The 17518-nt window shown below is 54.5% G+C and overlaps 1 protein-coding gene across 1 annotated transcript in view; it reads right to left on the bottom strand.

Moving 5' to 3' along the window:
- Positions 1 to 17518, bottom strand: part of SHANK3 (SH3 and multiple ankyrin repeat domains 3) — a gene marked incomplete at both ends in the record, with an annotated part of 295242 nt that overhangs the window by 116414 nt on the left and 161310 nt on the right. The window contains one exon of the mRNA XM_079534115.1: positions 9701 to 9814. Coding sequence (XP_079390241.1) covers positions 9701 to 9814 — 114 coding nt within the window. The remainder of the gene's footprint in view (positions 1 to 9700; positions 9815 to 17518) is intronic.

Raw genomic sequence — 17518 nt, 5'->3', positions numbered from 1 at the left:
CGGCAGCGAGGATGCAGAGGGTGAATGGGGGCACAGGTCCTGCAGCTGTGGGGCGGACGGGGCAGCCACCTCCCTCCCTGCTGCCTGCACTTCTGCAGAGCACACCTAGGCTGCCCAAGGAAACCCAACCCTGACCAATGCAACTCACAGTGTGCAATCCCTTGGCCTCAGCAGAACTGGGGATAGGAGAACGGTCAGGGCCTCTTGTAGGTGCTTTGCAACCTTGTGGTTCTGTGATTCTACCCGCGTTAGCCAAGTTCCTCGTGTGGACACTGGCAAGCCAAGCACTGCTGACAGCCTCCAATGCACGGCTGGGTCCCTCCCACCGCAACCTGCACAGAACCAACATCCTGCAGCAAACCTCCAGGACAGCCTCCATGCACAGCTGGGCTCAGGAAGTCCCTTCTGCCATGGGGATGGGCACCAGCTGAGGGCACAGCCCTACCCTGAGCCCACAGCCCTGCCATAGAATCATAGAATCATAGAATCACCAAGGTTGGAAAAGACCTAAGAGATCATCCAGTCCAACCGTTCACCTATTCCCAATAGCTCCCACTAAACCATGTCCCTCAACACAACATCCAGTCTTTCCTTGAACACCCCCAGGCTCGGTGACTCCACCACCTCCCTGGGCAGTCCATTCCAGAATGGGATGCTGCCATGAGCCCACAGCCCTGAGCCCACAGCCCAGCCCTGAGCCCACAGCCCTGAGCCCACAGCCCTGAGCCCACAGCCCAGCCCTGAGCCCACAGCCCTGAGCCCACAGCCCTGCCCTGAGCCCACAGCCCTGAGCCCACAGCCCTGCCTTGAGCCCACAGCCCAGCCCTGAGCCCACAGCCCAGCCCTGAGCCCACAGCCCTGCCTTGAGCCCACAGCCCTGCCTTGAGCCCACAGCCCAGCCCTGAGCCCACAGCCCTGAGCCCACAGCCCTGCCTTGAGCCCACAGCCCTGCCTTGAGCCCACAGCCCTGCCTTGAGCCCACAGCCCTGCCTTGAGCCCACAGCCCTGCCTTGAGCCCACAGCCCAGCCCTGAGCCCACAGCCCAGCCCTGAGCCCACAGCCCTGCCTTGAGCCCACAGCCCAGCTCCCAGCACTGGAGGGATGCACGCAGCAAGCTGCAGAAGGCAAGAAACGAAAAAGCTGACTGGGAAAAGCAGGGAGCTAGATATAGAGGGGATTTGTATCCATTTCTTTTCAGGCTGTTGAGCTTCAGAAACGGTGGGAAGTGCATAATACAAGAGCACCAGAAGGTATTAGCAACTAATAATGATACAGTTGCTTAAAAAAGACAGAAATTCGAACTCATCGCGTGAGCTAATATCAAATACAGTGCTGGGGATGAATAAAACATAAAACAGCCCCAACCAAAATGATCAGAAGGCATTAACTACGGCAACTCAGGTCGTAGCAAAAGGCACCGCAGAACATTGAAGCACCGAAACAAAACAAAAACCCCGAGCAGCTCATGGTCAAAAATCCTGGTGGCAAAAAAAAAGAGAAAGAAAAAGGGCTGGCTTCTTTCAGGGGCTGTGGAATAAGGTGCAGAGCAGCCTGCATCCACTGCAAGGAGAGCAGTGCTGTGCTGCAGCCGGAGCGGCGCAGAATTCCGAATGAATGCTTCTGCTCCACAGCTGCCAGCAGCAGCAGCAAGGCCAGGCTTTGTTCCCAGCCATCCTGTTCATAGGATTGTAGAACCATAGGATGGCCTGGGTTGCAGAGGCCCACGGTGAGCATCAGCTCCAACCCCCTGCTGTGTGCAGGTCGCCAACCAGCAGCCCAGGCTGCCCACAGCCACATCCAGCCTGGCCTCCAATGCCTGCAGGGATGGGGCATCCACAGCCTCCTTGGGCAACCTGTGCCAGTGCCTCACCGCCCTCTGCATGAAAAACTTCCTCCTCACATCCAACCCAAACCTCCCCTGTCTCACTTTAAAGCCATTCCCCTTGTCCCATCACCATCCAGCCTCACACACAGACGTTCCCCCTCCTTTATCCGCTCCCTTCAAGCACTGAAGGCCACCATGAGGTCTCCCCAAGCTCTTCTCCAAGCCAAACAAGCCCAGTTCCCTCAACCTTTGTTTGCTATGCTCTGCAGCATCAGTAGCAGCATTCTGCTGAGCCCACGTTCTTGCTGTAGGAAACCAAGCAGCCGTGCCTTTTGCTGTTGTCGGGTTTTTGGTTTTCTCAGTTTTCCGAGCTGAAACCAATCGGCCCAACAGAAACGACCTCCAGCAGCTGCTTTGTTTGCGGTTCAAACCAGCCGGGGCTCTGAGAGGTTCAGGTGTCAGCCTGAGAGTGCTTTAAGGCAACGGCATCGCTGCTCCTCGGAGACACGGCGCAATGGAGACGAGGGCTGAGAGCCACGGCCGCGCTAAGAGCTTCGCAAGAGGCTGCACTTTGCTGCTCCTCCACGCACCCCGCCTGACCCCAGCACCGCTACGGCCATCGCTTCAGGGAACGGGGACCGTGCCTGCAAGCTTGTGCTGTTCTGCGGTCAGATCAGTGCAAAGAGTTCTGCCGTCGGGGATGTGAAGGGATCTGAATGTGAAAGCGGATCTGGAAGGAATTCAGGGACCTGCAAGTTTTGGCTCGGAAGGGGGAAAAATTAAAAATCAGCAAACGTAACAGATATTAGCTGTAAAAGCCAGGCGGCCCTCGGTGCTCGCAAGGCTGACCTTTATTCTTGGCTGGAAGGGGAAGCTGCCAGCAGAGCAGCGGATTAATTAAAACGCGGGGAGAAGGGGATCAAAGCGACGGCAGCGAGGACAGAGGAAGCCCAGCGTGGGAAGCAGTACAATGGGGACAGGATCAGCATCAGATGGAAGCCAGGAAAGTGAAAAATAAGTTAAGGGGCTTTTAAACGCTGGTGCAAGAGAACAGAGGCCCCGTTCTGATTCCCTGCTCTGGCAGAGAGTTGTTACCCCACGAAGGGGAAGAGCTGCCTCTCTCCAGCCAAGAAACCACGATAAAAGCAGATTATTTCTTTAACAAACAGGAAACAACCTGAAGCTGCACTTGTATTCTTGCTACCGCTCTTCGTGTGAAAGCGAATGGCTATAAAGGCAGTGCAGCAAAGCCATGACAAATCCCAGGTCCCCCGGCCTCACCTCACGGTTTAACCCACATTGGCTTCTGCTCCCCCATCTCCTGGCTCACAAACCCTTCCTCGGGGGGTTCCTTCCCCTCATCTTCAGAGCCTCTCAAAAAAAGCCACCAACCCCACAGCTCAGTGCTCTGAGTCGCTGCAACCAAACCAAAGAGATCCAGCCCACACCGGTGGTCACCGGGCCACCACCACGGCCCCTGGGCTGCACTCATCGCTCTACGCCCCGTCCATCACACTGTGGATGAGGCTTTCTCACTGCCCAGCCAAAGACAAGCCCAGGTTCAGGCTATCTGAAGTCCTCCAGAGGAGGATCTCCACGAGGCAGGCACTGCAACGCTCCTAGGCAATGACAGAAGAGGTGGGATGGGTGAGTCGTCCTTCGGACCCAGGACAGGCACAGGTGAAATCACAGAACGGGAAGCATAACAAAATGGTGCAGAGCTCCAGAAGGAGGCAGTCGACTCGCTGCAGGAGATCAGAGAGCTGTATTTTCACCAAGGTACCCAAATCCTCTACAGTCCTCCTCCGCCTCGGCAGCCTGCGTGTGTTATCACCTGAGGCTGGCAGCGGATGAGTGAAGAACAACAGTGCCCTCTACCAAAAGAAACAGCCAACGGCTTCAGTGCCTTCCCATCCCACGAGGACCAGCCCTGCTCCCATTCCAGGCTCAGGACCACGCTCTGAGATGGACAGGGTGATGATGCAGAGCTTCCCCATGGGCACTGGGCCCCAGTGCAGGTACTTTGAGGTCTTCAGCGATGACATGCCCCTGGTGCAGCTCATGCACCCAGCTGGAAAACACTTCTGACTCTCCTGAACAACACAGACAGGGCAGGAGACTCAGGAACAGCCGTGGTAATTAATGGTGTTTTAAACTCCCTTCCGATGTCGTTCGCTCTTGGAGATCTGCGCTGGCCACAAGAAGAGATGGAGAGGGGCCAAGCCTGACTGGTGCAATGACCTCATTATTCAACTTGGAAGCAATGTGAACCATCCAACAGGCGTTGCTACAACTTCAAACCATTCCTTACATAAGGAACTTGTTTTTTCAGCAAGAAGTGTTTCAAGCTCTTCCTTCACAAAGCGCTTTCACAACAGGACGAAGCAGCAACCCTGCTGCTACCTCCACTGCCACCCGCAGGGAAATAACCAAATACCTCCCACTGTAACAAAGAGCTCCCTCAGTCCTACCATCACTTTTCCTTTCTCACAAAAAGAAGAAAAAAGTCCACCAGGAACTCTGTTCATGAGTCTCATGTAATAGGAATGGGGCCGTGGCCAGCGGGCATGGTGGGGATGGGTTGGGGTTGGACTTGGTGATCTTGGAGGTGTTTTCCAACCTGAATAATACTGAGATTCTGTGAACGCAGATGTTACAACGATGGAAAACCACAGCTGTAACAACGCAGCCCAGTCTGGTGATTGGCAACCCTGCACGTAGCAGGGGGGGGGTCGAAACTAGATGATTGTTGCGGTCCTTTCCAACCCAGGCCATTCTAGGATTCCATGGAAACAATAGAAAATCTTGTGACAAACACGTGGGCAGGTGAGAAGTAATGAGAAAAGAAACCTCTGCCGCTCGGCGCAAAGCTGGCTGCTCTCACTCTTCCACGGAAAAGAAACCATTTGCCAAACCCTTCTGCCAAAGCTGTTGGTGCCCAGCATTCAGCGCAGCTCTGGCTCAGCCCCAGCCCCTCCTGGGCGCTCTGCAGCTCAGCAAAACCCAACCCCGGGTCTGATGCTGCCTGCACTCCTGGGCGCCACCACAGAAGGAAGGAGCAGCTCTGCTCCCCAAGGGCCGGGAAGCAGCCATAGGGCAAAAAAATAGAGCCAGGAGGCTCACAGTGCTCTTCAGATACAGCCTGCAAGGGGCTTCCTTCGCACTTCTCTCCAGTCAGGTTTGTACGTGGAAGCAGATAAGGAGCACGGAATGTTTCCCAGAACAGATGCTACACCACCGTTCCAAACAAACAAAACTTGAGAGACGGAAATAGTAGCAAGGTGCTTCCAAACAGCCCTGGGTTTTTACCAAGGCCAGGCTCCAAGCTGGCAGTGCAGGGGAGAGCTTATGCTCCGTTATCACACCTCGCAATCCACGGACAAGTTACTGTGACAACAGGCTGCCTGCATGTGGCACGTTCTGCTTCACAAACCCAAGCTTGTCCTTTAATTTCCAAGCAGCATTTCCCCAAAGACCGGTGAGCTCTGCAGGGCAGGAGAGCTCCAATGCACGAACCCCTCCAGTTGTTTCAACAATACCAGCATTGGTTTGCAACGGGCATTCTTCCCGTTAGCTCACTGCAAGATCCTGCCTTTTAACCTACTGAATTTCATCCTGTTTCTGTCACACCAACTCATCCACCTCTCCAAGTAAAACGTTCTCACCGCATCCGACTTCGCCAGGGGACACGAGCGGCACATTCCCCTTTTCTTTTGGCCACAGCTCCCAGTGAAAGCACTTAACAGATGCAACCACCGATCAGCCAGCAACAGATGACAAACTTCTCGTGCTCCCCCACACTTCCTCCACCCTCACTAATAATTTTCCACGACGCAGTTGAGCTCTGCCCCAAAATCCAAATGAGCTCAAACGATGACATTTTCCTTCGCCAACCATTTTTCGGTTGCCCACCTCCGATCTACGGCCTCCCCAACAGAAACCTCCACCAACACTCCATATTCTTTCTCTCAGAGCATTGGTGCCCGTGGTTTATGGGGTCTGCAGGGGTTGGCTGCTCCCAATGGGAATCTGGGTCAGGAACCTGGGGATCCCCAGCCAGACCGCCCTCACTGGCCAAGGACCGGGGCAGCCTGTGTAGGGCCAGCTCCAGCAACGAGCCCAGCTTGCAAGAACAGCACTGTGGCCACAGGGCAGGTCTCAAAACAAGCCTGAAAGCCAATCTGCAGGTTGGCATTAGGGTAAGGACTAACGATCACCAGGCAGGACTGCAGGGGCAGCTCTGAGGACAGCGGTCCATGGGCTGAGGTCTGGACTGCAGGACCACGGCTGGCCGGGTACCAGGACATCTCCAGCACAGCCCCGGGCCCACAACCCACAGTGGGACAGAGCTGCCGAGCCCACAAAGACCCAGAGACCCCATAAAAAAACACAGCGCCTCATAGACCCCATAGAGTGACCCGGAGATCCCACAGAGACCCACAGATCCTACAGACACATGAATGGGCTCCAGTCAGGGGCATGGTGGCACATCGACCCCAGCTCAGCCTGTCTGTCCACCTTCCCACACATGCAGGTAAGTGTTCTGTGGACCTGGAGCTTCATCTATTTAGCTCTAATCTCTCCTCATCCTCACTGCTTAACAGCTCTGCTCCTGCTCTCCTCACTCGTTCATTTGTACAGGCGAGAACTGTAAGAGGAGAAATAGATGATTCAAGATTCCTCTGTGCTGTGTGCTTGGCAAGGTGCATATTATATTTAGAATTTCAGGTCCCTCTCACACAGATTTCTTTGCAGACAAACCCCATTCTTTGTTCCTGGGGAGCCCTGCTCTTTCCTAAGGGCTTCTTTCAGACTCTCACATTCGGATTCCCTACCCACAAGATTTCTCTTGTGCCTGGGATACGTTGGAGATGGGTTTGTACCTCTGACTTAAAAAATTCTCTTCAAATTCCATCTCTTTTCTTTTAACTTATTGGAGAAAGTCAACTCCATTTGCTTCACTACATTTTTTTCGCCAGCTATAAAAATCCAGACTCTTTCCTTATTCCAAAATACCTCTTGTCATCGTTTTTCAGAGCAATCGGAAGGTTTCGGGTCTGGTGCTCTCTCTGTTTCTGCAGTCTGTGTATCACCTGCACTCCTCACCCTCAGCCTTCCTTCGCCTCCATCTCTCCTCAAGGCACTCCCCTCGCTCACACTCTGAGCTCTGTGGCCCTCGGGGACACACTGAGGACAGGAGGAAGGAGCACAAGAAGTAGACATACCCACGGGCACTGACACCAACTCCTGCTTCATCCCAGTCAAAATTCCACACAGGAAGACCACCTTCCAACATCACTTGGAAAGAGACCCGCGGGCTCCCAGGCAGCGGTGCAGATGTTGCCCACACCACGAGCCGGCGATGCTCCACGGCAGCTCTGCACGTGGGAATGGAGCTGTGTGGCAAGCAAGAGCAGGAGCACGGCCCCTCTGGCATGGGGATGCACTCCCACTGCCCAACACATCTGCACCATGGTCCCACGAGCGGCCCAGGGACGGAGAGCTGATGGTGTCTGCATGCAGATTCCCACACCTTCCTTCTCAGGGCAGCCACCAGCCAAAATGAGGACCACCTGCTGATGGTCCTAGACTGCCACAGAGGCCTGTTCCAGCCCCATGGAAAGCACAAAGGCATGAATTTCCTGACTCCAATGCAGATGTCATACTGCTTGGAGCAGAACATAGGGTATGGAGTTGGAGGAGGTGCTGCTGGAGAGTAGAATGAAGCGATGGGACTGAGAACGAGAACCTGCATCTCCTCTTGGAACATCAGGATGCTACGTGAGAGAGCGCCTCTGCCATCGGTCATCAGAAAGACCTCTGACTCAATGTGCTGTAGGAAATAAACTCAGAACCGACAGAAAGTGAGTTATTCAATGGAAAAACCCATCCTTAAACCCCAGAGGATTCTGGTTCTACAGACAGGAGATATTTAATGAGGCCCTCACTGGAAAGTGAAAAGCTTAAGTTTCTCGGGACCTGAAGCTGAGGTGGGTGACCAGACATTCCTCTTCCAAGCCAATAAGCACCGCGGGTCTACAGAGTGTGATCTGGGAAGGAAGCTCTTTCCTAGAGGCACCATTACAGAATCACACAGAATCACAGAATCACAAGGTTGGAAACGACCTGCAAGATCATCCAGTCCAACCACCCTCCCATTCCTATCAGTGCCACAAGCTACTAAACCATCTCTCGTAGCTCCTCATCCAGGCACCTCTTGAACACTACCAGGGATGGCGACTCCACCACCTCCCTGGGCAGCCATTCCAGTGCCTGACCACCCTTTGAGAGAAAAAGTTTCTCCTAATATCCAATCTAAACCTCCTCTGGTATATTACAGAAGACCCCGCCTCATTAAAGACAGATCAACGTGCAGCTCGTGGCCTTCTCTCCCAAAGCACGAAAACACGAGCAGGTTGAAGAAATACATCTCCAAAACGTCAGCCCTGGAACTTGTTCCCTCTGAATTTCAGTGACAGCCCCAATGCGTTTCTTGAGCTGCTCTCGACCGTGTCATAGCCGTCTTCAACCTGCCTCAACAAGAGTCAGACATCTGTCACACAACCCCACCACTTTCCTCAGTTTGTTAACACAGCTGGAAACATCTGCAAGTTTGGCATGGCCCTATCCTCCAGCAAAGTGCTACCAGGTCAAAACCTTTCCTAGAATCACCCACGTTGGAAAAGGCCTTCAAGATCAAGTCCAACCATGAGTCAGACCTACTGAGTCCCATCACTAAACCACGTCCTGTAGTGCCATGTCTACACGTCCTCTAACTACCTGCAGGGCCAGAGACTCCACCACCTCCTTGGGCAGCCCATTCCAATCCCTCTGTCAGATCACTCTGTCCAGGAAGGAATTCATCCTCACATCCAGTCTGTACCTCCCCAGCACAACTTGAGATCGTTTCATCGCATCCCATCCCTTTTCACCTGAGAAAAGAGGCTGACCCCCCTGGCCACGACCTCCTTTCAGGAGTGGCAGAGAGTGCTGAGCACTCGCTTGAACCTCATCCCATCGGCCTCAGCCCAACAAAGGCTCCTGCAGAATCATAGAATCATAGAATCACCAAGGTTGGAAAAGACCTCAAAGCTCATCCAGTCCAACCGTTCACCCATTCCCAACAGCTCCCACTAAACCACGTCCCTCAGCACAACATCCAGCCTTTCCTTGAACACCCCCAGGCTCGGTGACTCCACCACCTCCCTGTGCATCCATTCCAGTGCCTGACCACCCTTTCTGAAAGTAATACTTCCTCATGTCCAGCCTGAATCTCCCCTGCCGTAGCTTGAAGCCATTCCCTCTGCTCCTATCACTAATGACATGAGAGCAGAGGCCGACCCCCAGCTCACTACAACCTCCCATAAGGAAGTTATAGAGAGCAATGAGGTCTCCCCTGAGCTCCTCTTCTCCAGGCTGAACATTCCCAGCTCCTTCAGCCTCTCCTCATCAGCCCTGTGTTCCAGACCCCTCACCAGCTTTGTTGCCCTCCTTTGAACACGTTCCAGGGCCTCGATATCTTTCTTGCAGTGAGGGGCCCAAAACTGCTTGCTGGGCTTGTTGACCTTAAAGCCACAGAACACTGCTGGCTTGAAGGTTCAGCTCAACAGTCGCACGCTTTCGCTCCATCACTACAAAAATCTGTACGAAAAGGAGCACTCTGTGCTCTCCTCACAACTGCACCCCACCTTCATGGGTCAAGCTGTGCTGCTGGGCACACAGTAAACGAGCTGACACCCCGAGCAACGCGGTTCATCAGATGTATTCATCACGGGCAAACCCTGAGAGGGACAGAAACTTAAAATGGAGGCTTGTGAATTTCTGGGGCTGTTCCGCGCATGCGCTGAGAGGCGCCGCCGTCGCAGAGCAGCTCACCTTGCCGCGGGTCGTACTGTCGCATCTGCACCTCCTCGACACATTCTGCTGGGAACCAGCCGGTCCTTCCTTTCACAGTTCCTTCCCAAAAGCCACCTTCGCCAATGCTCAGCACTGCGGGAAGAAATAGAGAGGTGATGAGAATGGGGAGGGCGGAAGGACACGGCGCAGCGTCACATCGGAGGGAACGCAGAAGGGCTGAGCGCACGGAGCTCATCTGGATGCAGGCAGGTGTGCAGGAGCCCCTCGTGGAGCCCTTGGGATGCTCTGTCATCCAAGTGACATAGAGAGAAAGGGCAGACGGTGCCTCTGTGCAGCCACACGACGCAAACACCAAGCAGGGCCGAGCATCCCTCACGTCACCACGGGCTGCTGATAGAAGCAGAGTGGGACTGGGGGACACTGCCCAGGCAACTCCCTTTAAGCCAAGCGTGGGGCATCCTCCAAGGGAGAACACAGCTAACGTGTGCTCCTGGAGACAGGAAGGCAAACCGCATCGATCGGTCTACTCTCGTGGTAATTTAGCAGCGCAACGAGATGGGGCAAAGAGCCCTCGGAGCAGAGAAATCACAGCTGTGTGCAGAAACAAGATGTGGAGAGGGAAGGAAATTGGTAATGGTAACAACACGGGTCACTGTGAGAACTGAGGGCTCCTAACAGGCAATGCAATACAAAATAAAATGACACCAAGCACCAGGGTTCTTCGATATCAGCCAAATTCTCCCCGTGCATTAAGCCTTGTTTTCACTTCCCCAAAGCTTAAAGGAACAGAAAGGAGGTCTTAAAATGCGCTCTGAAGATTAAATGAATTCAGAGTCAGGGCAATTGTAACTGAGGATCACCCAGGAGTGTCCTTGTTAAAACAGGGAGCGATCAGCTGCAACTCCTCAGCAACTGCTGACCGAGGAAGGACGCCGCCAGGCTGCTGGGATCCCAGCTGCTGAGGAGCTACAAACCAATGCACCTTCTGTGGTGCACCTGGGCACGAGCGGAGCTGCACGAAAACCACTGCCACCAATGGTATGTTTGACTGATTCAGCACTCATTCAAGTTGAGAAAGAGCATTAAAGAACATCAAGTCCAACGCCAACCCATCCCCGTGTCAATCTCTAAGTTATCTGCAACCCTTCCTCCCCCTCACCCCCCAGCCTTATGTCATCTGGATCTGCAAGAAAGATCTGCGTTTTCTGGGGTCATTTTTTGGGTCGTGCCTCAGACACAACCACGACATTGCTTGTGGCCACGCAGAAAATGGTCATCATCCCCGGAACGCGTGAACACAGAAAGTAGGTGTAACCCCAGGGAGAAGGAAGGGAGCTGAGCACCACTGCTCCTCCTTCGGGATGTTCACCATCCATACGTCGCACCCAGAGCCCCCAGGCGTCATCCCTGTTCACCCAGCAAATGGCTGAAGTGCACCTCGTGAATCCGCGCACTCCGAGGACAACGATTTGCACCTTCCTGATCAGAAAAGCGGAGAAGGAGAGCAGCCCCAGCTGCTCTCAGGGGACTGTGGCTGTCATCGTTTTGGCTGGGAGGGTTATTTTTCTGGGGTGACGCAGTGTTTTGGGACCTGTGATGAAAATAGCAGTGATAAGGCAGCGATGTTTTGGCTGCGCTGCATGGAGCCAAGGACGTTTTGTGCTGCGCTGCAGCGGCGGCGAGGGTGGGGGGGCTCTGGGAGGAGACAGCAGCACCACACCGACCCAAAGGGACCACAGGGGCACTGTGCTCAGCAACAAAACCTGGGGTAAGGATGGAGGAAGGGGCAGATGTTTGGAGCGACCCACGGGATGAGCCCTGCCCACGGGACGCGGTGAACGAATTGCTGGTGATGCTTTGATGGCACACGGAGCTTTGGCTTTCCCTAGCAAACCATCCCAGCCCAGGAGTTGCTGTGCTTCCACCTTCCTGGTTCCCTCCCACCTGTTGGGGTGACCACAGCTCCCCAGCTGCAGGACACACCGCGAGCTCTGCTGCCTAGAGGAAGCTATTTTAGCTCAACAGGAGCTGCTGCACGTGGCCCAAAAGCAATAAGCTTTTGATGCACCCTTTGGAAAACGTTACGGCGTGACATTTGTGCCTGCAATTCATTTCACGTTGAGACAAAAATAATCATCATCATCAAGACTCAGCATCCCATGGTGGCTGCTGTCAGAGGGAAGTGATTCCCTTGGTGTTATCTAAGGAGTGAGTCCTTAAAACCAAGGCTGCCACATACAGAGACCTCCAACTGGCACAGGACACGGGGATCCCTGGGACTTGCTCTGGAGCTCCAGGAGCAGCTGTTGTCACCCCACAGCAATAGGGGACACAAACCCAAGGACAACTTCCAGCTTGACCCACTGAGCCCAATCCTCAAGGTAAAGCGAAGCCTGATGGCGACCCCATGGTAGATTTGCATTACCTCACGGTTTTGCTTTATAGCTGCTTCTCCAATACCACGATAAGTCCTTAACCCTGTGGCTTTGACAGCACGAACCTCATCTCCACGTTGATCTGAAGTGTCCTCAAGTCAAGCTGAGAGTTAAAAAGAGCCACTTCTCCCAGAGACAGACAGGTCTCCCAGGACCATCTTACAGGCTGTCCCAATACGTGTGCACTAATCTTGAAGGCTGCTGGGCATCCCCTCCCACCACCACACAACCAGCAGAAGACGAGGAATCTCCTCTGGCAGAAGAAGGCCCTCTGTCAGGGGCTGAAGCGATGAGGCAACCAGCAACGGCTTGTGAAGGGACTGCCTTGTTGTTCTGCAGTCTGCACTGCAAGCAGTTCATAGAATCATAGGATGCCTTGTGTTGGAATCACAGAATCACAGAACTGTAGGGGTTGGAAGGGACCTCCAGAGTCCTCATCGAGTCCAACCCCCCATGGAAGGGACCCCAAGGCCCCTCCTGCCCACCCCTTCCATGGGCTGGGTGCTCCCCCAGCTCAGCCAGCCCAGGTTCCCATCCACAGCCCTCGGATACCTGCAGGGATGGGGCACCCACAGCCCTGGACAGCAGTGCTGATGAATTAACAGCCGCCCATCAATCTGTTCCAGTTCTCAGCTCTGGCTGATTCTCTGATTTGTTGCTGCGCTGCTTTTAGCTGAACACCTCGGAGGGGGCTGGGCACAGTGCAGGAGGCAGAGCAGAGCCCTGTTTGAGCCCCCACACCCAGAAGGAGGTTCTTGCAGTTTGCATTCATTGTACCAGGGGTCACTCGGATATTTCTCCCTGCAGGGACTGGGTTAAGCGTTGCATCCCAAGGCCATCGAGGTGACACACAGCCACCCTGCTACGTCTGCCACCTCCAGCTCAGCTGCCCCGTCATGTCACAGCGCTGCTGGACCCGTCCCTGTGTCCCCCACTGCCAAATCCAGACACCAGGACCACTCACAAACTGTGCACTCCTCCGTGACAGCCAAAGCAGATCCCCCATAGAAAGGAGCAACACGACCGTCTCCTCCAGGCTCTAATCCTGATGGAAGCAAGGGGGAAAAGAACACCCTGATTTACCAGCCAAGGAGGAGCTTCCTTTAAGCCTCTCCTCCTTATCCTTCCCGAGATGCTAATGCTCCTCTCTCCAAAGGTTGCCATGCTGTCACCATTTGGAACGGACCCAAATCCCACACTGTATTCCCCACTGCTCTTGTCCGTGCATTACAAGTCCGCTAACGCTTCCCAGTGGAAAATTCCCCATCTTATACTTGGTGTTCACAACTTCCCAACTGGTCCCTGGTGGAAGGGAGCTCATTTTGTTCCTCAAAGCCTTCTGTTCTTGCGCTGTTATGCTTGGCTCTTCACTCGCAGTGCTCCTGTTTTAAGATCTGATATTTCATGAGGACTGGGAGGAGTGAAATTTCAGCTTGTCTGGCGGCAAGCTGAACACAGATTTTAGGGTAACAGCAAACCGAGTCTTTTCCAACAGAAGGCAAACTTTAAGCTTCTCCATATTCCACCAGTTGGTCCGTGAGGATGTTACACAAGACAACATGAAAAGCCTTCCCCAAGTCAAGAACAACCTCCCCTTGCTCTCCCCTCACCTGCAGGCAGCAGGCATCTCTGGCACAGCCCTACTGACTTGGTCAAGCAGGACCTCTTCCTCTCCACAGATCCAGGCTGGTGCTCCCAGCCAAACCTCCCCACCCCTCCAGGGCTCAGTGCTCCATCAGCTCCTGGGGTGGGGGTGGCAGTGGCAGCCAGCAGCTCCTCGCAGCCCCTCCTCTGCACCTGCAGACACTGCTGGCATCTCCTTTCCTCCAGCCCTCAGGGAATCTCCTTACCACCACCACCACCACCTTCCAGGGATCACTGAGAGCACTCCTGCAGGGCTGGCAGCCTCCCTCACTGCTCATCAGGCACTCACACATTGGGTTTGCTTTAATACGTCCCAGCCAGTCTCTCCACTGCAGGTACACCTGCCTTGCCATGGACTGTCCCACTGGTTCCAGGGGCTGGAGGTCACTGGGGTCTCACCAGTGAGCACAGCATCTCAACCACGCTCCGCTCGTTCACACTCTTCCTCCGGTACAAACACATAACTTAGGAGTGGTGGGGAGAGAGCAGAAGCTCTGGGCTGGGGCAGGAGGGTCGGAGAGCTCTGAGGCTGCAGCAGTCCATGATGGGCACAAGGACGGCGCTCGGAACAAGGAGCTCGGGTTCAGCTGCACTTCACAGGGGCCTGGCTTGAAGGAAAAAGTTCTTTACTCTGAAAGTAGTGAGGCACTGCACAGGTTGCACAGAGAGGTGCTGCTGCCCATCCCTGCAGGCACCCACAGTCACGGGAGGGGGTTCTGAGCACTGATGGAGCTGAGGGGGTCCCTGCTTATTGCAGGGAGTGGGACCAGACGGCCTTTGGAGGGCCCTTCCAACCCAAACCATCCTATGATCCTATGAAGGTTCCTTCCAACCCAAGCCATTCTATGATCCCATCAAGGTCCCTTCCAACCCAAGCCATTCTATGATCCCATCAAGGTTCCTTCCAACCCAAACCATTCTATGATCCCATCAAGGTCCTTTCCAACCCAAGCCATTCTATGATCCCATAAAGGTCCCTTCCAACCCAAGCCATTCTATGATCCCATCAAGGTTCCTTCCAACCCAAACCATTCTATGATCCCATCAAGGTCCCTTCCAACCCAAACCATTCTATGATCCCATCAAGGTCCCTTCCAACCCAAGCCATTCTATGATCCCATCAAGGTCCTTTCCAACCCAAACCATTCTATGATCCCATCAAGGTCCCTTCCAACCCAAGCCATTCTATGATCCCATCAAGGTCCCTTCCAACCCAAGCCATCCTATGATCCCATAAAGGTCCTTTCCAACCCAAGCCATTCTATGATCTCATAAAGGTCCTTTCCAACCCAAGCCATTCTATGATCCCATAAAGGTCCTTTCCAACCCAAGCCATTCTATGATCTCATAAAGGTCCTTTCCAACCCAAACCATTCTATGATCCCATAAAGGTCCCTTCCAACCCAAACCATTCTATGATCCCATAAAGGTCCCTTCCAACCCAAACCATTCTATGATCCCATAAAGGTCCCTTCCAACCCAAACCATTCTATGATCCCATAAAGGTCCTTTCCAACCCAAACCATTCCATGACTCTCTGAAAAAACATGGATGCCATCTCCACCATTCCATCCCAACACTCAGAAGCCTGCCTCATTTTCTTCTTCAAAATCCCATCCCTGCCTTCTGATGCCAACTCTCTCCTCCATCCAGCAGCCCCACAGGGCCCCAGGCAGAGCAGGAGAAACCTTTGTTACACGTCTGCTGCTGATGGAGAGGAGGCACGATGCTCCTCTGTGGCCCACAAATTGCAGCTGCAAGCTGGGCACCGCCTCCAGCTCTGAAGGTCAGCAGTAATTGCAACGGCAATAAACATGGTAATGAGGAACACGCGCCGCGCCGGGACGCGCACACCAAATACTTCAACAGGCTTGGAAGGAATTAACAAACCAGACGACATTACTGGAATAAAACCTTTAGGAAAGGAAGTCATAACCAATGCACACCGAGTCACAGCTCCTGCCAGGTCTCAGCGCCTCCAGCCGCTGCTGTGCCCTATTGCTGTGCCCTATTGCTGTGCCCTGCTGCTGTGCCCTTCTGCTGTGCCCTATTGCTGTGCCCTATTGCTGTGCCCTGCTGCTGTGCCCTATTGCTATGCCCTATTGCTGTGCCCTATTCTGTGCCCTACTGCTGTGCCCTGCTGCTGTGCCCTGCTGCTGTGCCCTACTGCTGTGCCCTATTGCTGTGCCCTGCTGCTGTGCCCTACTGCTGTGCCCTGCTGCTGTGCCCTGCTGCTGTGCCCTATTGCTGTGCCCTATTGCTGTGCCCTATTGCTGTGCCCTACTGCTGTGCCTTATTGCTGTGCCCTGCTGCTGTGCCCTGCTGCTGTGCCCTGCTGCTGTGCCCTATTGCTGTGCCCTATTGCTGTGCCCTATTGCTGTGCCCTGCTGCTGTGCCCTATTGCTGTGCCCTATTGCTGTGCCCTATTGCTGTGCCCTACTGCTGTGCCTTATTGCTGTGCCCTGCTGCTGTGCCCTGCTGCTGTGCCCTGCTGCTGTGCCCTATTGCTGTGCCCTATTGCTGTGCCCTATTGCTGTGCCCTGCTGCTGTGCCCTACTGCTGTGCCCTGCTGCTGTGCCCTGCTGCTGTGCCCTATTGCTGTGCCCTATTGCTGTGCCCTATTGCTGTGCCCTGCTGCTGTGCCCTATTGCTGTGCCCTATTGCTGTGCCCTGCTGCTGTGCCCTATTGCTGTGCCCTATTGCTGTGCCCTGCTGCTGTGCCCTATTGCTGTGCCTTATTGCTGTACCCTGCTGCTGTGCCCTATCGCTGTGCCCTATTGCTGTGCCCTATTGCTGTGCCCTATTGCTGTGCCCTGCTGCTGTGCCCTGCTGCTGTGCCCTATTGCTGTGCCCTACTGCTGTGCCCTATTGCTGTGCCCTATTGCTGTGCCCTGCTGCTGTGCCCTATTGCTGTGCCCTATTCTGTGCCCTACTGCTGTGCCCTACTGCTGTGCCCTATTGCTGTGCCCTATTGCTGTGCCCTGCTGCTGTGCCCTATTGCTGTGCCCTATTGCTGTGCCCTATTGCTGTGCCCTACTGCTGCTCGCCCCGTGCCTGCAGGGCCCCCCAGCTCTGCAGTTTGCCTGTGCAGATCCCCAGGATTGCTCAGAGCCCAGCAGGAAGCTGCCCAGCGGCTGCAGCCGGATCTGCTTGGCTTCCTGACAGCCACCCCTGGGAGCTCCACTGCTCGATCCCCCTCCGCTTCCCCTCCGCATGCAGACATCGCTGCCTTTCCCCTAAGGCAGAAATCCGCCTTCCATCTGTTGTGCCATGAACCCGATGCTGCCTGTCCTCACCTCGCGTCCCTGCTCATCTCCAAAGGCATCCTTCAGAGCTCTGCACGCTGCGCTGTGTCTGCACACCCCTCCCCAAGACAACCTCTGCAGGGTCTTCTGGAAAATGCCCTGGAATGGCCCCTAGGGATGACAAGGCACACGGCCTGACCAAGGATTATTTCCTCTGCGTTTATTCCACTCTTCCCAATTGCATTACACCTTTGTGGGAGAAGTTCAAGCAGCTCAGCAAGGGCAGCTCTTTAAGAGCACCTCCCCGCACCCCAAATTTGCACTGTTGGCAGCTGCACTGCCCGACTGCACAGCAGACCTGCAGCTCCATGCTCTGCACATTCCAATGGACACCACAAGGCAGGATTCCAACCTGAAGGAGCACAAATGCTCCCAGGTTACACCTTCCACGTGGGCCACCAACATCACAGGCAGCCAGGACTGCCAATCTCTCATTTCACTTTGCACCCAGC

This window comes from Tetrao urogallus (assembly GCF_951394365.1).
Source record: "Tetrao urogallus genome assembly, chromosome: 1".
Lineage (NCBI taxonomy): Eukaryota > Metazoa > Chordata > Aves > Galliformes > Phasianidae > Tetrao > Tetrao urogallus.
The sequence above is the reverse complement of the archived record's forward strand: the minus strand, read 5'-3'. Positions and strand labels throughout refer to the sequence as shown.